Source organism: Nymphalis io, chromosome 21 (genome assembly GCF_905147045.1).
Source record: "Nymphalis io chromosome 21, ilAglIoxx1.1, whole genome shotgun sequence".
In the NCBI taxonomy this organism is placed as follows: Eukaryota; Metazoa; Arthropoda; class Insecta; order Lepidoptera; family Nymphalidae; genus Nymphalis; species Nymphalis io.
This window is the reverse complement of record NC_065908.1, coordinates 785,561-810,975: the sequence shown is the minus strand read 5'-3', so window position 1 is coordinate 810,975 and position 25,415 is coordinate 785,561. Positions and strand designations below refer to the sequence as shown.

General features: G+C 33.1%; 1 protein-coding gene across 1 annotated transcript; it reads right to left on the bottom strand.

Moving 5' to 3' along the window:
* Positions 1-1,079: 1,079 nt before the first annotated feature.
* Positions 1,080-24,355, bottom strand: LOC126776663 (MATH and LRR domain-containing protein PFE0570w-like). Its single transcript, XM_050499285.1, has 6 exons — positions 22,627-24,355; positions 13,181-13,248; positions 6,447-6,605; positions 5,158-5,322; positions 1,676-1,777; positions 1,080-1,385 (listed from the first exon to the last, which is right to left on the bottom strand). The coding sequence occupies exons 1-6, from the start codon at positions 24,353-24,355 to the stop codon at positions 1,200-1,202; spliced, it is 2,409 nt and encodes an 802-aa protein (XP_050355242.1). The 3' UTR covers positions 1,080-1,199.
* Between the last annotated feature and the right edge of the window lie 1,060 nt (positions 24,356-25,415).

Below are 25,415 nucleotides of genomic sequence, written 5' to 3'. Positions count from 1 at the left end.
TCAAATGCGAACGGGTATGTACATTAACCATTTGTTAAACATATAATTTAGGAAAAAAATCTCAAATATAATTCCCTAAAAACAATCATCATTCGAATCAGTCTGTTGATCGATCGGAACTTTCGATACTTTCGTCGGAAGTACATAGTGTAACATTTATCATTTCGGTGTGAATAAAAAATATGTTAATATAAAAAATAAATAAACCATAAAACCGTATTTTAGTCTTATTATTTACTAATATACACATAATTATACACAAACCAAACAGTATAATCTAATAATAAAATATACGAATTGAAAGATTCAGACTTATAGAAAAAAAAATCTTAAAAACGTAAAGATATGAAAACAAAAAAAAATGTTTTTTAATAGTTTTAAGAGAATTTACCACCAAAAACATTTATAAATACGATTCGTTATAATTTCTAGTACTACGAAAATACTTAAAATTAAAACTTTTGATAAACAGATACAATTAATTAATAATACACTAATATCACCATTTAATAACAATAATTTTAACCACGACTACGTGACATGCAGATAAAAAAGATGTTATACTTTGATTGGATTTAAAAACTTTAAGTGCACCAGGGTACCCCATGCAACCTCTTTAGAATCATTCTAAATTAATCATTTATTGTGATTAATTAACACGTAGGAGCGTAATCGTTAATCAATAATCTGATTACATTTTGCCCAAGTCTGACTTGCAGCAACTAACAATTTAGTTCGTACAATCTCGATGTCAAATCTTAGTTATACCATGATAAAACTTGTATATGTCGCAAGAGACATGTACACCTTGGTAAATTACAAAAAGAAAAGTTTAATTGTTCATGTTATTTGTTCTGGAAATAGCCAAAAACGCTATAACAAAAAACGGAATATCGATTCGACACAATAATGACTTGTTGTTCATTATTTTTATAATTATCTTTTCATTATAAACACATTTACAGTATATTCAAATATATATTTAATATAATTTTATAAATAATTATAAAACGAAACAAACTTTCAAGCATCCTAAACCGCCAAATGTATAAAAAAGTTTCTATAAAAAACGGGTTCGATAGACAAGATTGCGATGAACTATGAGTTGTGACATCATAATGTGTTTATCTTTGCACATTCCTTTATATCTTCGAAATTAACTAAGACAAATAATTTTCTATGAAAATTTGAATCTATAATTATCCATAGTATTGCGGTCCGTGCTGGTAGGCATCCGCTCGCCTGTCTATGATGACCAGGTTAGCGGTCTTGGCAGGATGACCGTGGTGGTAGACCCATTTCTTACCATGATCACGACCTTCGGCCTTAAAGTGTCTATTGCCGTGCTTGTGGTGAGAGTCATGACCACCTGAGGATCCGTGACCCTGGAATAAAATGCATCATTGTTTAGCTAAATAATGACACTCCATTTCGAATCTTTTTATTATGAAACGTATATAATAGATACATAAATAATAGTTCCCAGTATATTATGCAACTTCAACATAGATGCACGAAATAAGTATCCACAACCAGGTATAGTTTAGAAGCAGTGCCTACGCCTGAGCCGAAAATCTTAACTGACGATCGCGGGCTTAAACCCAGCCAAGCACTGAATTTTCATGTGCTTAAAACATCTGAATGTGGTTAATTTCATAAAGCAATTAATGATTACCTGATGGTTATGTCCATGACCGCCTTTGGCGAAGTCACCCCTATCGCCTTTAGCAAATACCTCGTAACCGGCTTGTAGATCGTCCTTCTTGAAATGTCCACCCTGTAGAATATTTAAATAGAATTATTATTTTTTTATTAATTTGTTTATTAAAATATATTTCTAAATTATTTTAAAATCAGTAACATGCTTAATACAATGAAAAAACCACGAAGGTTGAACGCAGTCTATTAATAAATTAAATATACCAACCGTAACTAGTAGATAATAAAGAAGAAAAGCTTAGTATTCATTGATTTCCGTATCTTTATCAAGTGTTTTTTAATTGATACTAAAATTTGTCCATTCGTTCGTTAAGATATTCCGATCTTTAAAAAGTTTGACGAAATCAACATGCTGTTTCGTTAATAAATTATCTTACGAAGTTCTCATAAGACATCTTATTGATAGCGAAAGTTTATAACAAAATACACCGAAAACTTTACAAACAAGATGAAATAATTGATAGAATCTAAATTAATTACAGAATCTGAGTTTAGTTGACTTAATTTGTTAAGAAATTCAAATTGTTTATATTGTACATATAAAGTATAATAATAGGTTTTTATGTTGCTTATGTTGCAGACTATTGTAACAACCAGAATGAAGACCTAACTCCTCAGTAATATATCGTACGACAGTAAGACTATTCCGTAAGAACAAACACGAGTACCACCGTATAAAACGGTCGTGAAATATCCGAAAGTGATATGCGACATTGACCATAATAATTATAAAATTTCAAGAATACACGCGTCAAAATAGTATATCACCATCAATCAGCTGTCAACATTTCACTCGTGAAGTCAGTCACAGAATATCACAGCACAACAACTGGTGGAGAGATTGATGCGCGTAATACTGATTCTATCATATTATTCATATAATTATTTTATGAATACAGTCATTACAAGTTTATATAAACTGTTTATTTTTATCATGTATCAATATTAATAATAATGTCCTCCAGACCGGTTTCGGCCACCGCGGCCAATCTCAAGAGAGATTAGCCAACTACGCAGGAGATATTATAGTGCACAAGTGTGTGCGCAAACACAGGTGCACTCTGTATTCCCTAATTCTCATAATCCTATAGGGCAACAATACGACACGACCGGAAAGAGTTCAATCGCAGGACCAACGGATTTACGTGCTTTACGAGGCACAGGAATGAACACACTTCCAACTTCCAGACTCCGGGCTGCTACTGAGAATTTTTCTGACAAAAAACTTAATTTTATCGGCCCGACCTGGGAATTGAACCCAGGACCACCGCGTATGCGGCCTTACATCAACTACCAACGAGGCCTTACATCAACTGCCACTAGACCAACGAGGCAGTTTTCAATATTGCAGTATCAATATTACAGTCATATCCAACTGACGTCAAGAACGTATTTTCTTTAGCGAACTTTAAATAGCAATAATATACTCGTTTTGTATAAAAATCGCTTGTCTTGACTGAAAATTAACGCACAGCCAATACTTACTGAGACTTGGAAGCTGAAATTTGGAATATTTGCTAAGATAGAAATTTTGGAAATTTTAATTAAAAGAGAGGAAAATGGGAAGTGTGATTGTATGAATTTTAACGAAGCAGATACAGACTCAATTGCCACTTCGATTATACAACTTCTAATTATTTTCTAACTTCTGTATCAACAAGAGAAAAAATAATTATAGTGAAAAGTTCATACAAAGTCATATTATGAATATTCAATTAGAGTATAATATTACTATAAATTAATATATTCTAAGGATGCAATGAGAAAGAAAGAAGTAGTCGAGAAATTAATTAAACTTTAGTTGGAGATGAGATCAGAAAATAATTTATGACAGTTAGGAACTTGCTTTCATAAATATTTAGGTGTTTTATAATAAAAATATCTTGCCGCGTGCTAAGATATTATAATATCCTGAAAACGTTGTGAATTTACAAGAGATAGGGATAGACCGCAATATTGATCGGCTATTGATTCAAAAAACATCACTAATGCAGATTGAATTAATCATTCAACAAGATTAATATTATTGAGAGGAGATGGCTCAGGGGTTAGAACACGTGAGTTTTAAGCAAGATAGTGTGTTTAGGGCCGCGCAAGCACTGTTGAGTTTCATGCGATTAAATCAAAGTTATCTTGTGGAGAATTTGTGCCACATGAAATTCTGCCAGATGTGTTTTCACTAACCCCCATTGAATTAGCGTGGTGGAATAAGATTACATTTTCTCTTTAAGAGCAGAAGTCCAGTAGTGAGACAAATACTAACAAACGCTTACACTTAACTATATTTTTTTCGAGATCAAAGTTTCCGACATATTTCTCCATCAATTATAAAACAAGCAAGCTTAAGCTACCTTATAGTTATTACTCATAATATATACAGTTTGGTTTAGTTTTACGTTTTGTCATATTAAACTTAACGCCTGCCATAATCGTGTAGATGTCGTCTTGGTATAACGCTGGGATGTTATTACTGACCGAAGCCGTCAACCAAATGACGCCTTTGGCATAATGAACCTATCTTTTGGTATTGTGAAAGTTTCATTTGACTTTGTTCAATTAATTCATCTTCCTTAATGATAGTGAAGGATGATTGTTAACAATGAGACATTCCAAAGTCGAAAAAAAGCCTATGAACAGAAATGCAACATTTACAAGCTGTTACTTAAATTTTTTTACATCAGATATAGTCTTAATTAAAACAATATAAAATATACCCAAAAGCATGAATCACGAACCTGTGGAGACATTACGATTTGATAAAAAAACAACATTGAAATATTACATTTTGTTTCATCAACAACTTAGTCTCTTGACCGTATTTTTTTTAAAATTAATCGTTACTAAAGTAAATAGATTTCATCTTTATTAAGTAGTTTCAACCTTGAATAGATTGCAAGTAAATTGATGATAGGCGTTTCGTAATGCCAATTTAAATGGATTAATGTAAATAAGAACAAGAAGTCTATATAGTAACAGTCAAGAATTATTTCTTGTGCATTTTGTAAATAGCTGTGATCCAAATGGAAAAAAACAACATGATCATGCTATATGATAAAATAAATTTAAACTTACAGAAATTAAAAGTGATTTCAAAAATTACCCCATATGCACGCTTTAGATAAAAACATAACATCTAATACCAATGAAATGAATATGGAATTATACCTTCGAGTTATACGGAACGCAATGCGACATAATCAAAATCGGTTCATAAAGAAAATGTTACACACTTAAAAAATACTGTCTGTTAAAAAGCATCTTTAATTCAAAGTTAGCCGAGTTTTGATTGAAATCAATCCATCTAAGTTTTGTCAATTAGGTACTCGAAAAAGCTATACGGAAGAATATAAAGCTATACTGCTATAGCTCTACAGGAAATAATTGGAAGTTGGAATTTAAAACTGAGTCTGATTAATTATTAAACAAAAGATCACTCACCGACGAATGTTCTTTGTCAGAGTGATAGCCACCGTCGAGTTCTTCATCGCCCATATCACCTTCTTCTTCAAAGAATTCTACCTTCTTCTCATATTCATCTTTTTTGTGAATATCATGGCTGCCTTTTGTGCTGTGTCCTTTTGAATGTTTACCAGACTCCTCGTACTTGAAGTATAAAACATAATTAATATTTATTAACCATTACTTAATCCTATCTATAATTGAATTTGTATAACTAATGGGTGAAGTTAATTTGCACGCAAATGAATTGGAGTATATTTGTATATATATATAAATAAATATTTTAGTTTTTTTTATATATATAAATATAGTATATGTATCTATGGAGAATATAAATAAAAACTTTTAAAACTCTGTTCTCAAAAAAGTGATTATTATATAAAGATCATTAAACCTAACCTAAAATAATCATATAAAAAACATTTGATTATTTTTCAAGAATTTTAAGATCGTGCTTTGAAACTACAAGTCAATGAAATTATTTTTATCAAAGGACATTGTAATTATTTATTATTTTTCAAAGCCTATCTGCAGATACGTTGTTCATGAAGCCCATCAGCGGGATCAAAGTAACGTTAATTGTGATACAAACAAGCTATAATATAATTTGCTCTTGTAGTATGTAAGATAGAAAATCGCGTACTTATTGCGTTTATGTTTCAGATACTAATATGTTCATTATTTATTGAAAATGTGTTTGTAAAATATCTGCTTCGCGCGTATCACTTGCGTTACGCATGCTTACCAACGATCGATGTTATAAATTGTAAGCCATTCTTAATAAACGAGCAATAATGGAAAAAAAAAATTCAAATCGGACAGCTAGATCGTATGATTAGGGCGTGAAACAAAAACCAAAAATTTATATATCCTTACAGATAATGTAAGACTATTTTAAAAAGTATATATTTTACTTCAGACAGGCAAAATTTTTACGAATTTACAATAATATTAATAAAATTAAATAAAAAGCTCATGGCAGGACGTGGACGTGGACTAATGACATTTTATATTAAATCAATAGTTATAAGCAGTACTCCACATACCCGCATTGGAGTAGCGTGGTGGAATAAGCTTCAAAAACCTTCTCCTCAAAAAGAGGAGAGGAGGCCTTTAGCCCAGCAGTGGGACACTCACAGGCTGTTACGGATATAAGCAGTAATATTGACTTACCACCAGGTATCCTAATTCACAGTCTTTTCTTCGGTAGATATTAATATATAGTATTGTTTTTAATAGATAATGTCAATGTCATAAGTCGTTCATACCTTGGCGTGCTTCTTTCCATGTTCCTCGTGGTGATGGGAGCCATAGTGATCATCTTCTTTGTGGTGTCGCTTGTCGATACCACCGTGATCGTCATACTTGTCTAAATGTTCCTCCTTATCGTGGTGACCTTTGTTGGTCTTGGTGTCTTTGTGGACGCCCTGAGAATTCAAGTTGAAATAAAATTATCACAAGTTTTAGCTACCGCCATATTATATAGAAAATCATCCGTACAATATTATCAGATGCTATTTTTTGTCTCGAAATGTTATCTAGAATATAATTAAATAAAATTAATATAAATGATCAACGGTCAGGTGGTGACAAAATCTATTAATCTTAAAGAGATACACCAACATTCATTTTTATATAAAAAATGCCAAAAAATAAAATTTTCTAAAGATTTATAAGAACAATTCAAGCGGATATTATCGAAGGTACAGATTGCGGTTGAGGTGAGACCGATTTCTGAATGGGATTCAGTTTTCGCATCACGCATTGTTAGACTGCCTTAATTAATTCCACGCTGTATTTCAGTGAAGTATAATTGACTTGTGAACTTGATTGTCTTACCGTTACTACCGTTTTTATTGTTTTTCTTCGTTTTTATAATATTAACATACCAAAACCAATAAGACATTTTACTGGTGGTAAGGCTTGTTCAAGCTCGTCTGGGTAGGTACCACCCACTCATCAGATATTCTACCGCAAAACAGCAATACTTGATATTGTTGTGTTCCGGTTTGAAGGGTGAGTGAGCCAGTGTAATTACAGGCACAAGGGACATAAAATCTTAGTTCCCAAGGTTGGTGGCGCATTGGCTATAAGCGATGGTTGACATTTCTTAGAATGCCAATGTCTAAGGGCGTTTGGTGACCACTTACCATCAGGTGGCCCATATGCTCGTCCACCTTCACCATTCTATAAAAAAAAAAAATAAACAACACTACTTGATATAGATATGTTCATGTTTGAAATGTGAGTAAGCCAGTGTATTTTTAACACAAATTATCAAAGGTTTTATAACAGAATTGGATTACTTTATAAGTTAAGTTTTAATAGTTAAACCGAGGCCGCCTAGCGATTTAAAAGTCGCAAGTTCGAATCTGACGCTTTACGTTTTTGTCGTCTACGATCCTGATACAAGTTTTACGGTTAATTGCAGGTTTAAATAGGAATATTAGTAATTTCTTAAAAACGGGTACTGCTATTTTTCTTTTTTTTTTAAAAAATCAATAGTGATTTTATCAGTGTACCCCACTTTTTCTTTTGATTCAATGATTATTTCAATATTATTAATGTTATTAAAAAGTAAGAAGTGCTAAAAGATATAATTTACACTATACCTAATCATATCTATGGTGGAAATTAACACACAATTTGACCACACGCTCTTACACAAAAGAAACGAATACAAATCGAAAATCGAGTGAGAAATCAAAGTAATAAAGACTCTCCGAGCGAGTTATAAAATTAATTTATACAAATTAAAATGAGTCCCGACTTGTGAGGGATCGATGATAGAGTTAAGCTAACCCAATTATATCTGACTTAGACATTTATCGCAGAAACTGAAAATAATTTTGTTTAATTTTAATCCTGATTCATTTGTAATATAAGTATTTAGATTTTTAATAAGTAAAAAAGGAAATTAATAACTTGGAAACGCCCCAAGTTTCTTTTGGGGAGGTTTCGAACTTATTCCACCACGCTGCTTTAATGCGGTTTGGTGGATTTCCTTTGAATGAATTATTAAAATTTAACCAACAAAATTTAAAATCAAAATATTTTTTATTCAAATAGACTTTTCCAAGTACTTATGAAGCTGAAATTTCAAACAAAATATACACAAACGGTCATTTATATTATCAATATATAATTTATATAGTGAAATAAAAATACATAGTAATCGATGATTTTTAATAAGCAAACTAATAAACTTTAATTAGAGTACTGACTGCCTGCCTTGCCTTTTGGTTGAATTTACATTCCGAACGTTTTTAAAATGCTCGCGAGAGTCTATTTAACTAAACTATATTAATATATATATACAATAACTAGCTGTATTCTACGATTACATTTTGTTTTAAATTATTATTAGTACTAAAATAAAGGTATGAGATTGTAAATGACTTATTGCTAAGATTAAGCTTCCTCTCCTTTTGAGGAGCAGCTTCGGATCTTAGTGCACCACGCTACTCTATTGCGGGTTGGTGATATATGTTTATATGTAATAGAATTTCATCTGACACATGCAGCTTATCTTATGATGTTTTCCTTCACCAAACACGATATGAATTATAAATTTACCGTATGAAAAATCAGTGGTGCTTGCCCGGATTTGAGCTTTACTTTTGAAATACACTGTTTGCATGTGATGACCAAAAATAAAATATTTTACATGTGACAGATAAAGTTTTTCTACATTTAAATCTATTATTCCTCGAAAAGAAGCTTCTTCTTAATTCGAGAGGAGGAATTTGCCTACCAGTTATATTTTGTAAATGTGAAAGTAAGTTTGTTTGTTTGTTACGCTTTTACGGTACTCAAGCGATTATCATGATTTTGCATAAAGAAACCGCGGGCAGAACCTATTGAATAATAATTGCTTAAAAATATTATTCTATTGGTGTATTACGTACTTCGATCTTTCAAAGAAACTGGTCCACACTTCTGGTGACCCTAGAACTAGCGCTTACTTAGCCAACGGCTAAATCTAGCGGTTCAGAGAGGCAATTTAGAATCAGCGTCTTGGATACAATGCTACAGGACAATCTTTTAGACGTGTTTTTTTTTAATAAATTTGTTTTTATTTTGGCTTTAGTTTAGTCTTATTTTATTTTATATAAATAATATTAAAAAATATATTGTTTAACCGGAAAAAAATATGTACTCACATATATTTTATATTAAAATTTCTCATTAGATAAATTAATTAATATAATTGTGGCCACGTCATTTTTAAAATCATTCTTTTCTGTCGTTTGTTTTCAAGTGTACAAAGTCGCTAGCGTTCTTTATTTAACCTTTAAAAACGTATGTTTTGCTTGATAAAACAAAACAATGAACTAAATTTCTCGTGATTGTCAATTGTTATGTATAAAAAAATGAATAACATAAACATTTTTTTGAGAACAAAGAATAGATGAAACTATTATGGACACAATGCATTTGTTGATAAACATATTCAACGGAGAATTAGATTTGTTGTATGAAAACTATAACAAATTCTTAAAGTTATAATAATAGGTCGTAAAACAATGAGCCGAATTCTTTGTTAAGCGTAGGTCGTCACTAAATCAATAGCTTCGTAGTCTGGCAAACACCATAAGTTTACGCTCAAAATTTTGCAATTCCTTAAATATATCAGCTTCTTTCTAGAAAGATCTAGAAAATAAAGTTCTATACAATAAGAAAAATTTAAATAGACGACAGATTATATATTGAATCAATACATACGCCCTTTTTATATTATATGTTTGCGGGTAAACGGGCAATTGGGACACCTGACGTTAAGTGGTTACTACCTCCCTGGGACATTGGTGAAATAAGAAATATTAACCATTCTTTACATGCCACTAACTAAGATATTATATAATTTGCGCCTCTAGTTACACTGACACTCACCCTTCAAACGGGAACGCAACAATGATAAGTATTGCTGTTTAGTGGTAGAATATGTGATAGGTGATACCGACCCAGACGAGCTTGCACAAAGTTCTACCAACTAGTCAAATTACTCTCATCAAAATCTATTATTTCTTTGTTTATCTCAATTTTTTTATTGCAAAACTTAATAAACATCCGCCTTGTAAGCTAGCCAGTAGACTAACGAAGCTGTCAAGTCAGATGAAATTCTGTTACGTATGTTTACTTTGGATGATGATTAATACAAGTACATTAGTAGTAAGTAATTGTCTTATGCCTTAAGATCCTAGGAGGGGAAGGGTGCTAGGTACTCTATGCCCTTTTCAGTACCTCTGAGAACGTATATGCAAAATTTCATGGTGATCGGTTAATTAGTTAAGACGTGAAACTGTAACACATAAACAAATTAACTTTCTCATTTATAATAATAAGTTTTTTTTTTAATATAATAGGAAGACGGACGAGCGTATGGGCCACCTGATGGTAAGTGGTCACCAATGCCCTTAGACATTGGCATTGTAAGAAATGTCAACCATCGCTTACATAGCCAATGCGCCGCCAACCTTGGGAACTAAGATTTTATGTCCCTTGTGCCTGTAATTACACTGGCTCACTCACCCTTCAAACCGGAACACAACAATATCAAGTACTGCTGTTTTGCGGTAGAATATCGGATGAGTGGTAGAATATCGGTGATAACCCAGACGAGCTTGCACAAAGCCCTACCACCAGTAAAGTTAGTTTTTTAATAATTTTATCAATTACTAATTATGATATTTCTAATGTATTACTATAAAATAAAGCTTTCAAATATTATTTTAATTGACCTCATATTAATTCCGTCCGTCCGTAACAGCCTGTGAATGTCCCACTGCTGGGCTAAAGGCCTCCTCTCCTCTTTTTGAGGAGAAGGTTTGGAGCTTATTCCACCACGCTGCTCCAATGCGGGTTGGTAGAATTCACATGTGGCACAATTTCAGTGAAATTAGACACATGCAGGTTTCCTCACGATGTTTTCCTTCACCGTAAAGCACGAGATGAATTATAATCACAAATTAAGCACATGAAAATTCAGTGGTACTTGCCCGGGTTTGAACCCACGATCATCGGTTAAGATTCACGCGTTCTTACCACAGGGCCATCTCGGCTTTTTTAATATTAATTAATAATGTAAAATATGGAAGCGTTGTTGTTATACATAAACACCTTCATAATTGCAGTGTTTGTTGCGGAGCATTGGGACCGCGGGGACTGGAGGGGCAATGAACTTACAAAGAACAACAAGTCAGTCACGTGACTTTGTCTACATTAATATGTAATCACATAATGTAATTATTTTTGTTACATATAACCTACCGCGCTGAGTTTCTTCAAAATATATACAGTAATTATCACGTTGTGTGCACAAATATAGATAATGTTTTAATCAATGATTTTATGCAAAAACACACCTCTATTAAAGCTCTTAGAAAGTATTCCTTATTCAAGTAGATTGTTACAGCTACCATCGGCTTGGATTGTAGATTCGAACGAAAAAAATGGGGAAAAATTCAGCTATACTTTTTAACTAATTACATTACATACGCATGTTAATTATATACAAAACAGCAATACTTGATATTGTTGTGTTCCGGTTTGAATGGTTGATTGAGCCAGTGTAATTACAGGCACAAGGGACATAAAATCTTAGTTCCCAAGGTTGGTGGCGCATTGGCTATAAGCGATGGTTGACATTTCTTACAATGCCAATGTCTACGGACGTTTGGTGACCACTTACCATCAGGTGGCCCATATGCTCGTCCACCTTCCTATTCTATAAAAAAAAATACGACACTACAATTGTATGGGAAAATAGTATCTTCATATTTAGCTTATATATGTAAAAATATATTGATTTTATTAAATCAGACAGTGCGTACGTCCGGCGCTGGCGCTGTCCTGAGAGCAAGTCACCAAGAGACCAAGGGGGTCGCTCGACAAAATGATCATACGCGCTACTGATATACTCCTTTATATTTTATACTTCCATCAGTCGGCTACATAATAAAAAAAGGCACCCGTATTATATTTTTCACACTTGACGTCTGACAACCGACCAACCTATATGACATACATCACGTTGTGTGGTGTTGCTATTCTAATAAGTGACGTCGTATACGCGCTTAAATTCATTATCTCTGACACATATATATATATATACATATATATATATATATATATAATGCTATTCTCCTCTTATCAGAATAGAAGCCACACAAACATAATATCATGTAAGTTTCTATTTGTAATGTAATTATTGATTTTCGATGTGCCTGTATGACGTCACGCACGCTTCGGAGGTGTCCGAGCAACTGTTTAATCGTGCGAAATTGTAACCGGTAGTTCGTAAACCGCAAGACAGGCTTGCCTAGTGATATTTTGTGATATTGTGAATACTTTGTGTTAATATTTTTATTTTTAGACATTAACGCTGTAAGAAATATTACTCATTACTTACATGCCAATGTGCCACCATAGGAACTAAGATGCTATACCCATTGTGCCTCCCTGTGCTGCTAAAATAGTTAAAAGTGGGTGGCACCTACCCAGACGGGGTGCACAAAACCCTACCACCAAGTAAATGACGTAATATGATTAACATAGCCTGTTGTATTGGTTAACGATTATGTTCGTGATATTTACTTAAAACTCCACGTGCTGTTGTACAATAGTTTTCAAATTAGTAGTTAGTAGTATAGCATGAGCACGTGAAACAAACAAATAAACATTCATTCATCTATTATTTTTTATTCGCGTAAACTTGTTCTAATTATTAATACGTATATGCTCATTTTATCTAACATTGATGGTTATTAAATTAAAACTTTACCATTCTATATTTAATTTTAACATTGAATGGTTCATTCATTCATATCGTTCGTATCATTCACGTCATGTATGCAATCAGATGAGCTATTCAGAACGTATTTGTTTGTCGAGTCTGGATATTAACCCTCGATGCATTTCTGTTCATTTTTAGAAATGTTGTTGAAATTTTCGAATGCAATAGCGTTTTTATTGAATTTTTTTATGAATATTGTGAACAAACCTCGTACGCTTTCCTCCCATGTTCTTCGTGCTCTTCATCATGTTCCGAGTGATGCTCCTTGTCGCCGCCTGATGAAAAAGTAATTACTATTATTATTACTAGCTTAATTTTTATTTAATTTATATATTTTTTTTAAAAAAAGGAAGGCAAATTCACGAAACCTGATGGTATGTGTACACCACATTTGACAACAGACATTACATCCAATACATGGTCAACGCTCATCCAACCTTGGGAACTAAAATAATATGTCCCATGTGTCTGCAGTAACCTTGCCTCCATCACCCTTGAAACCGGAACGCATCAATACTAAGCACTGTTGTTTGGGTGATATTTGAGGAGTTGGTGGTATCAGACGAGACTAGGCATAAGACACATCTTAGCTCCCAAGGTTGGTGGCGTATTTTCGATGCAACGAATGGGTATTATTTCTTACGGCCTGATATCTGTGGGCGGTGGTGACCATCAGGTGGTCCATTTGGCTGTCCGCATACCTATAATATATAAAAAAATATACCTTATTTACAACGTCCTTTAAAATAATCTCGTTACTTTCAGTAATAACCAAAACATGATAGTACATATCTATGTGAAATTGTTCGCTTTGTATTTCTTATTATGTATTTCTTCTCGCTCTTATTATCATCTTATAATTCAAACTTGTTTCATAACACTGAAAACTTTACGACAGCTGGACACGAACCAATCCCCCAATTGTTAGTAAATAAAAACGTGCTTTCGTTAATTTTATTATATAAAACTTTGCAATGATTTTTGTAAAAAAATTAAGAATACAAAAGCATAACACAATGTAATCGACTGCGTGGGGAAAGAGAACAAATCTGCGTCCATTCGCTAATGCAGTTTAAATGTAGGTTATATAGACACTATACAAAGACATTACGAGCCGTGTCTTTGCTCGCTAAAATAAAAAAAAAGTTATGTACATATATTATTGCCTTTTCAGTGACAAGTTTGTTTCATTCCAATTTTATATATCCTTGTTTATTTGTAATGTTGTTGTTTATTTCTATGATTTGGTTAATTTAATATATTTAATGAGACGGCGACCCCCCCCCCCTAAAATCGAAATGTCATAAAAAGAAAATGTCTCATAATTTCAATATATATATTATAGATACATTTTCAGACGGACAGAATAATTTTATGCATATAGATTTCAAATCCATCAGGAAAATGAGCTAGTGATAAACTCAATTATTGTGTGCCTTTTTATTACCGTGCATTAAGATATCGTTTAATTTATTCCATCAAATTAACTAAGATAACAATAATGCTCTCTGAATATTTATGATGATAGCCGGGATGCAAATGGCAACTACATATATCTACTTATTTAAATATGAATTGTATCATTGATCAACTGTCTCTTATTTTGATGTGTCTTGGTAGTAGATACCAACCCATTACATATTCTACCGCTAAACAGTAATACAAAGTACGGTTGTGTTTCGATTTGAATTACTCACCCTGATTGTGTCCGTGTAACTAAAGGCCCAAGGCACATAAAAACTTAGTTTATAAGGTTCATTGCGCATTGACGATAGTAAAGGATAGTTATTTATTCTTACACTGTTATGTTTAAAGGCATTGGTGACGACTTACTATTAGGTCGTACATTTGTCAGTCTTTTTTTTTATAGGATAGGAAGGCGGACGAGCATTTGGGCCACCTGCTGGTAAGTGGTCACCAACACCCTTAGACCTTGGCATTGTAAGAAATGTTAACCATCGCTTACTTCACCAATGCGCCACCAACCTTGGGAACTTAGATGTTATGTCCCTTGTGCCGGTAATTATACTGGCTCACTCACCCTTCAAACCAGAACACAACAATACCAGGTACTGCTGTTTTGCGGTAGAATATCTGATGAGTGGGTGGTACCAACCCAGAAGAGCTTGCACAAAGCTCTACCACATAGTACATATAGTCTGCCTACCTATATTAAATAAAAAAGGAATAACTCTTTATTTATTTGTTCAATTATTGAGAAGTGTTTTCTGTAAAAGAGTTTAAGAAACGTGAGACAAGGATAGTAGTAATAGTTTCATTGGGAGAATATTTAGAGTACATTTCATCACGCTGTTCCAATGCTGGTGGATTATTCATCGCCGAGCACGACATGAATAATAATATAAACATAAATTATTCACATGAAAACTCAGCTGTACTGGCCAGGGTTTGAACCGACGTTTTCGGTTAAGATTTATTTGTCTAGCCACTAGGCCCTCACGGCTCTTTAAAGGACTTCTTTGTAAAGAATAAGAAAATACTTATCAAAGTTGAGTTTATTAATATGGCGGTTTTACATTTGCTGAATATAAAAGTTTGTGGGGCTATTCTGTAGCAACAAACTCGAAACTCATCGCAGAAAACGGTCTTGAAATGTCAGAAAGTGATATGCGACATTTATCATAAAAATTATACTATTTCAAGAATACACGCATCAAAATAGTATATCACTATAAGTCGTTTGTCAACATTTCACGGCTTACAATTAAATAATTTTTTACAGAATCGCACTACTGTCACCTTTTCGGAAAGAAACACCTCAGAACTGTTGAAAGGCACCCAGCGTGGTGTTTTATTTTTATTTTTAAATGTAATTGTACTTCAAGAATACATTTAAAAATAAATAAGTTTAAAATGAACAGACTATGTTGTGTGTTACAGCTATTTAGCTTTGCTATAACGCAAATTGTTTTAAACTTTCTATTTTCATACTTTCGTCTCCAATTACATCCATTGAAGAGGGGCCGTGACGCGGAATGCTATGCTTACGTAAGGCTGCGAAACTTATTCAATTTTAAATTTCATTTATCTCTGGTTCAATAGAATAACCAAATTGTATTTTTTTATATTATTTATATAAAATGCTGTTGTCTATATGTAATTTATTTATATACAGTTCAAATGTATGATCATTTTGAGATATTTTTAATCATATTTAGAAGTTGTGCGTTAGTTGCAATAATATAAAAATATACAAAAAAAAAAACCCTTCCTAACTTTTAATTTCAAATCAAAAACTTTACTATGCTATATACCTATTTAAGACCACAGTGTAATTAATTTTATATTTAATTGAAAAAATAATTAAATTTTTAGTTATAAGTAAATATATATTGCATTATTTCCAATCACCTTGTATTTGAATAAAGCGTGCGCTACCGCCGGTATTTCGTTACGCTATTCTTTTTTTTTTATTTCCCTCGTTCCCTATTTGAAAATTAATTCATTTTTAAATATATATGTGTGCTATGAGTATTATGTGCCAGTATCTTTAATACTTTACATAAATTTATTCGATATTATACGTAAAAACGTTCGCCACTATAGTATTTTTATTACGTTTTATTATATATAAAGATTTCTCATTAGATAACTATTACATAAAGATTAAATGAATACTGCGGTTAGAGTCAATCAATATGAGCTCTAAAGATGGAGAATGCAAGCACCTCCCGACCACGAACCGTGAAAATTTCTGTAATGAATACTCAATAAAAAAAGGGTAACGAACTCTTTGCAGTTTTTTTTTCTTGACACTTTTGAAACATTCTAATGGACAGTATTTCGCATCTATTGCACAGATTAATAATAGTTTATTTAAATTGCATTTGATTATCTTCTATGCTATTTTAAATAATATAATTATTTCACAGAATTTGCAATGTATAATTTTGTTTTATTGTAATACGACAACAGATAGACCAAAGATGAAATATATTATTGAAATACAATTTTAATTCTATGAAATGAAATGAGATTTAGTATATTTTCGTAACAGCCTGCGAATGTTCCACTGCTGAGCTAAGGCCTCCTCTCCCTTTTTGAGGAGAAGCTTTGGAGCTTATTCTACCACGCTGCTACAATGCGGGTTGATAGAATACACATGTGGCAGAATGTCAGTGAAATAAGTCAAATGCAGGTTTCCTCACGATTTTCTCCTTCATCATAAAGCACGAGATGAATTATAATCACAAATTAAGTAAATGAAAATTCAGTGGTGCTTGCCCGGGCTTGAACCCACGATCATCGCTTAAGATTCACTCGTTCTTACCATCTCAGCTGTTATATATATTGTATAAAACCAAAATAATATGAAATATCAAAAATTATATTATGTAAATTTCAATGTTAAATGTAGTATGTGTATATATTATTGAGTTGTGTTTAAAAAATGCTACTTTTTTATTGTCATAGGTTTTATTTCGAAGTAGGGCCTTGTGCAAGCCCGTCTGAATAGGTACCACCCACTCATCATATATTATATCGCCATGCAGCAATACTCCATATCGTTGTATTCCGGCTTGAAGCATGTGTGACCCAGTATAAATTCAGATATAAGGAACATAAATTCTTAGTTCTCGAGATTGGAGGCGCAATGGTAGGGATGGTTAATATTTCTTACAATGCCATTGTCTATGGGCAACGGTCACCACTTAATATCAGATGCGCCACTTACCAGTCTGTTTTCTTAATATAATAAAAGATGATGAAAAATGTATGCCAAAACCCGTTTTCCATATAAGATCTCTGGTATCATGTATCAAATCATCAAAACTGAGTAAGGCCTAGGTTTAGTAAGCAGAATCGGCATAAAGCAGTACGCCTATTAGCTCTGTCGCATTTGAGTAATAACAAATAAATGAGAAAACTTTCAATATCACTTGCAATATAATTGACGCTCCATTTTAAGCGAAATTGATTTCTGAAGCATCGATAGAACTACTTTAAAAAACTCATCATACCTTGAGGTCGTGTGCAATCTATTCGTCTCAGATTCAATTACTAAACGATGAATATTAACCGTCACTAGTTACGGTAAAAAAGGATGGATAATTAAACCAATGACCTTCACAGTTAACGCAATAAATATGTTTTCTAAACCATTGCGAAACTACACTGTACCAGATTGTGAATGTCCCTCTGCTGGGCTAAAGCCTCCTATCCTTGAGGAGAAAGTAAGGAGCTTATTCCACCACACCGCTCCAATGCGGCTTGGTGGAATACACGTGTGGCTAAATTTCAATGAAATTAAACACATACAGGTTTCCTCACGATGTTTATCTTCACCGCCAAGCACAAGATGAATTATAAACATAAATTAAGCATATGAAAACTCAGTGGTACTTGCCCGGGTTTGAACCCACGATCATCGATTAAGATTCACGCATTCTAACCACTGAGCCATGGTAAGTGAATGTTCCACAGCTGAGCATCTCCTTTAAGCAAAAGATTTGGAGTTTATTTCATGGTTGGATACACATGTGGCAGAATATCAGTGAAATTAGTCACGTGCATATTTCCTCAATGTTTTCTATCATCGCCGATCACGAGATGTATTATAAGCGCCCAAGAGCCCAGATGGTCTAGTGGTTACTACACATGAATTTTAACCGATGATCCTGGGTTCAAACCAGAACCTAACAACACACTTTCTTAAAAAAGAAATGTAGTCAGTATCCAGGAGTGGGTTGTTCACAGATATTTTGAATAAATCTTGCTAGATATTAAATATTTAGTAATTCAAATTATTTTAGGAATCCACTGGAATGAATCATTCCGGTGGGTGGTGTCGGAGAGAAAAAAAAATATTACAACTGTTATTCTATCAATTCTCATTTGTAGACAGATTACGATTTTTTTACAGTATATGCAGGCGAACGAGCAAATGGGCCACGGTAGTGGTCGCTAACTAAGATGTTATGTCCCTTGTACCTGTAATTACACTGGCTCGCTCGCCCTTCAAACCGGACCACAACAATACCAAGTACTTCTATTTTGCGGTAGAATATCTGATGAGTGGGTGGTACCTACTCAGAAGAGTTTGCACAAAGGCTTACCACCAGTAAGTATATGGTAATTTTCGGCTTTTTGCATACCCGTGAATAGTATCTGGCAACTCTTCTTGTAACATTTACGTCTCCAATATCTTTCGCTTTAGTGTTCGTACTCGTTAACATGCAACTGTCATAATTATTTGATTTCAATCTATTGAATCATTATCATTGTGAAATGAATGATTGCATTATCACCTTATTGTATTCAAGTTATCAATTCACTTAGCTCTGTAGTAATATATTATCTAACTTCAACGGAATGAATACTAAAACCGCAGGTTTTATTTGTTCGTTTTTAAGTTAAAGAGCAATAAGAAATATCTTTATTGCACACACAAACAAACGAAAAAAAACTACTAACACTGAAGTTGTGATCAGTAGTTCCGTAGTAGTAGAGGGGGGACCCTCTATCCCACAGAAAGATGCTCGGAGGACATACATATACGTACATATAAATACAGTACAGTACAGTAACAGCCCGTTAATGTCCCACTGCTGGGCTAAGGCCTCCTATCCCTTTTGAGGAGAAGGTTTGGAGCTTATTCCACCACGCTGCTCCAATGCGGGTTGGTAGAATACACATGTGGCATAATTTCAATGAAATTAGACACATGCAGGTTTCCTCACGATGTTTTCCTTCACCGTAAAGCACGAGATGAATTATAAACCCAAATTAAGCACATGAAAATACAGTGGTGCTTGCCCGGGTTTTACCCCACGATCATCGGTTAAGATTCACGCGTTCTAACCACTAGGCCATCTCGGCTTATATAATAACTAAATTATGTTCTTAGATATTATCTATAGTTTATTTATTTACTTGACACGCATAACTAAGTTAAAAAAAAACTTTATTGTACAAAAATAATGCTAGACAATAATAAATAAAGTAGACAGTATTTTCTAGAAAATATGCTATATATATTTATATGTCGTAAATTCTGGAGTTTCATTCCAAGCGCGATTCATGCTGATTATTTACACAGGGCTATCTGATCTCAAACTAAGCAGAGCTTGTACGATGGAAACCAGACAACTGATATACTACATGTACTACGTTTCTTTTGTAAATACATACTTACATAGATAATTACACCTAGACTCAGGACAAGTAGACATGTTCATGCACACAAATGTCTGCCCTGGGTGGGAATCGAACTCACACCCTTCGGCGTGAAAGGCAAAGGTTGACCAACCACGTCAACCGGTTCAAATTCGGACTAATAACAAATATATATTTATATATAGTAAATAAACAATTAACAATTTGATTAGTTTTTTCGGAGAATACACCGGGCACAACAAAAAAACCGTCCCTTAAGTTTGAAGAATCATATAATGCGTCTTGCATTATATGATTAATTTATTTATGGTTGATTAAGTGTCAGTATGTAACTACTAATTATTTTTAGAGCATTTGTGTGGTGTTAATTAGGTAGGTTCCTCAATTTTCTTTTGAAAATTCAAATAAAAAATTAACAAAATATAACGATTATGAAAGAAATCAGGCTGCCGAGTTCCAACAAAAACCCTTTCTAGGTTAATTGCATTAACTTCAGTAGTTTTTTTAAATAAATTTGAAATCTCTAAGCTTAAATTATCTAAGTTAATGTCTATTCATTATTAGATCAGCCATTGAAACTATAATGGAGTAACCTCGCTTAAAACAATTATTCAGTTTAAATAAAAGGATAACTTAAGCACTTTTAACTTTGAAATGAATTTCCTTTCAAGGATCTTATCAAGAAAAATCTTAAAATAAACACAGTTTTCAAATATATATTTTGCAATCCGTTTGAAATTTATGAAACTCTAATACTCTGGTAGGAATAAATACGGAAGATGGCAGCTTTTTTTAAATATCAAATGTCACCTTTTAAGGCTTTAAATGCCACATTTAAGTTAAAGGAAAAATATATGTTTTTATTTAATAATTCGTTTTTATATTTACTATTATAAATGTATACATAATGTATAGACTGACAAATAGGCCATTTAACGGTTAGTGGTCACCACCGCCCATTACACACTGTAAGAAATATTAATCATCGTTCACATCGTCACTATGCCACCAGTCTTGAAAACTAAGATGTTATGTCCTTCTCACTCACTCACTCATTCATTCATCTATCAAACAACAATAATAAGTATTGCTGTTTGGTGGTAGAATATTTGATGAGTGATTGGTAACTACCCAGACGGGCTTACACAAAGTTATACCATAAAGTAAATATATATATTTTGACTTTAATAAAGATTTTGACTATGTGTGTTTCATAGGTCTAATGTTTAGCTTATTACCTGTTATAGAGCAAGGTCGAAAACGGATAAGGATCGAGTTTGGCTAATAACAGGAGGCCATTTCTACTAACAAATTGTCATTTTATCGCAAACGAATCGAAGCGTAATCGTTGCCGGTTATTACGTTTTTCTATTCTTTAATTTAATTATCGACTATTGCCATAAAAGTTACCAATTAAGTTTGTTTTTGATATAACGTATACATATTATGTTAACATCATAACGATTATGTTCCGATCCGAATAAATACAATAATAGTCAGTTGGAATCGAATCCATCCCCCAGTTATGTCGGTGTTAGAAACATGTACTCGTAAATTGCGTGCGGCGGAAATCGCTTTAAGCAAGCGCTTGATCTCTCTCCGATCGTGTCGGATTATCGTACCATCGGGCTTTGAGGTAATTGAGATTACATCTTTGTTTCAAACACTTGTCAACTATAGTATATCTTGCTTCGTACACGCTAGGACTGGACTTGTAATTGTTTAAATTACAGTACAGGTATATTGGGATGTATTTAACCACAATTATATTTTATCTATGATTATGTAATGACACAACAAAATGAATAACGTTTATTTGTCGCTTTATGTTTTTTGTCGCTTAAATCTTTTTTCCTTTATAATAAATAAACAATAAGGAAGCTGAGTGGTTGCATCTCGGGGAAATAAATAAATGTACCCAAGTTTTTAATATACTGACAATTGCACCAAGATGCCGGCGTGTTGGATTCAATATACACTTTTAAGGAGATGTTCTTATTCAGTAAATACGACTGTATCAATTATACAATTATAAAAATATAATATACATTTGATTTCATATACATATAGTATTATAAAAATATAAGAAATTCATATATCATTAGGTATTGAGGTAAATGTATCATATTTTTATCATTGACCGGGTTTTAGTACCAGACCTTTGATAAAGGAATTAGGTATTTGGAGCAGTACAAAAAAACCCACTATAAACATATATTGACCTAACCCTATTCTTCAGCTCTTAAGGTTGAGAATACCATGACTTTCGACGTCTGGACTGTAACCAATGTTTTGTCAAAATGTCTGTAGCTGCGACAAGAACCCAAATATTTCATAACGTAAGTAGAACGTAAAAGGTTCATGCAAATTGAAGGCATTTGGTAAAATGTATCTTATAAGATGGATCCAAAAAAATAGAACTTTCTAGAATACATAAGCATAAACAAACATGGACTTTGCACCTTCAATAAAACAAATACTTTTAATGAGCTACTAGAAAATAGTATTTAACTGACCTGTTTCACGGTGATAGTTTCCTTCTTTCTTGCTCTCTTTTTTCTCTGTCGAAGCATGAGCGGCATCGCTGTCATCTGCCGAAGGACCAGTTTCCGCGGATGGTGCAGTGTTTGATGCAGATGAATATGCATCCGATGCAGATGGACTGCTTTCAGTATGTGAATCCGTCCTAGATGCAGGTCTATTTTTCCGGTCAATAATTTTTTCCTCGCTGAAATCAGCTGTGTTATCGGGAATGGGTGTTGTTGTCTTAATCTTAAATTTGCGTTTGTTTTTTCGCATCTTTGGGAAGAATAGTGTTGGTTCTCCCTCTTTTGAATCAGTGTCTACCGGGACTAGTGATATTCTAACATTGTCACTATCTGAATATTTAGAGGAGAATTTTTCAGGCTTTCGTATCCTAGACTTTTTTGGTCTAGAAGTTGTTGTTAAATAATCGTCGTCGTCATTCACTGTGTACAAATTAGGATTTCTAAATACGGAAAGTTTAGCATCTTCAATTTTATTTGTCTTTCGTCTTTGTTTCGTTGTTTTTATCGGTGAAGTTGTTGTTCTAGTAGTAGTAGTAGCAGTTGTTGTTGTTTTAAGCTGGTTTATTTTATATTTATCCTTAAACGATGGTTCTTGATCTTCGAAATCATCGTAATCTTTTGTAATCTTTTTCCATTTTGCGCCAGGGTGGGCATATTTATCATTACTATGTCTTTTTGTTCCAGTTCTTTCTAATTCTCTCTCTAATTCTTCTTCAAACATTTCTTCTTCTTTAATCTTCTCTGATATTGAACGCTGTTCGTCTGCATGTCTTTGTTTTAATTCATCAACACTATTGAGTATTTTTGCTTTTTTCTCCTCATTTTCTCGTTCTTTTTCATTTTTTTCTACATCATTTTTATCAGGTTCATTTTTTTCGTTTTCCATAGTGGTTTCATCATAATCAGCACTCTCATTGTCATCATTTTTCTTTGAAACTTCTTTGTTTTCCTCTTTTTGACCAGTACCTTCACTGTCGTCGTCAGTTTTACCTTTGTCTTCATTTTCAATTTTATCGTCATCTTCATCTTTCTCTTCTGTATCTTCCTCATTTTTTTCTAAGCTTTTCTCTTGCAATGTATCCTCATTTTTCGAATCTGAATTCGTTTCTTCATTTTCGTTTTTCGAATCTGAAACGGTTTCTTTATTTTCATTTACTTCTCTCACACTGTCTTCGGAGTCCCTTTTAACTACAAATTCTTCCTCGTTTTCACGCTTTGGTTTATCGTTATTGCGTCTTGAGGATTTCCTACCCTGCTTTAGCGCCTTAAGAACAGGATTGTCACTAGGTTTCGTGATTATATTTACAATTCCTTCTATATCTGATAAATTAGTATTATTCACTAATTTAATGGAATCAACTTTTTGGCCAGGTCTATTTTGATCAGACCATTCCTTTTTCTCATAGTAATCATCGCTATCACCACCACCTTGACTTTTATCATAATAATCATCAGCTTCTGAATCAGCAACAGCTCTCATTATGAAATTGACTGGCGGTGCCAACCTCTTCTTTGGCTTAGGCTTAGCAACATCAATAAATTCTCCTAGCTCATCGCCGTGCTTGTTCTTAAAGGGCACCCAATCGGGAAAAAAGTTAACGTCTGTATCACGTTTCGTCACATTTCGATTAACTCCTATACTCAAAGAGTCGCAAACGGTCACGATAAAAATTAAAATCAATATAAACGCTGACATTTTGAAACTAGAGAATGCTCATAACATCATAATTCGAATGTTATTAGTAAACACTACCGGACGGTAACGGTTGAACGTGTCAGCGGCGCGCTACGAACTGTTCCCAGTGCTTTAACTACAACTATTTATATTGTTTGCAAAACAATTCGCTTCGGTCACTCGATAGAATAAAGTGGATCGATCTGTGTAATCGCAAAATTAAATATTGATCGACCAATTGTCAAATGGTCTCTAAACGGATATAGCATAGAAAAGTAATTTAAAATGTATTCACGTAGAACTAATTGATTTATGATTTTACTCGATTAGATTAACATATGTATAAGTTTTACAAAGTTTTGTAAAAAAAAAATTTGAATATGTTTTCAAATAACTTTCAGTTATTTAAACTTATTTCAAAAAATTTTTATCAACAATACATAAATTGTAAAAAGAAATAATTGAAAAAATTAGATTATTAAAATATAAAAGAGAGAAATAAATCAAAATTTTCTTTCAAGAACATTCATCACTTATCTAAACATTACAAGGAAATATTGACTTCCAAAAAATGAAATTCCTTACCAGCTCACGTGTTCCCCTCCTCTTACAACCCGGGTTCCTTCAAACGAGGCGTGAAAGTGGAGTAGAGTCATTTGCCATCCCGGCGCATATAAATATATATGTATATATATATATATATATATATATATATATATATATACATATATATTCACTGGTGGTAGGGCTTTGTGCAAGCTCGTCTGGGTAGGTACCACCCACTCATCAGATATTCTACCGCAAAACAGCAATACTTGGTATTGTTGTGTTCCGGTTTGAAGGGTGAGTGAGCCAGTGTAATTACAGGCACAAGGGACATAAAATCTTAGTTCCCAAGGTTGGTGGCGCATTGGATATGTAAGCGATGGTTGACATTTCTTACAATGCTAATGTCTAAGAGCGTTGGTGACCACTTACCATCAGGTGGCCCATATGCTCGTCCGCCTTCCTATTCTATAAAAAAAAAAAAAAAAAAAAAATATATATATATATATATATATATAATTATGTTTAAAATAAT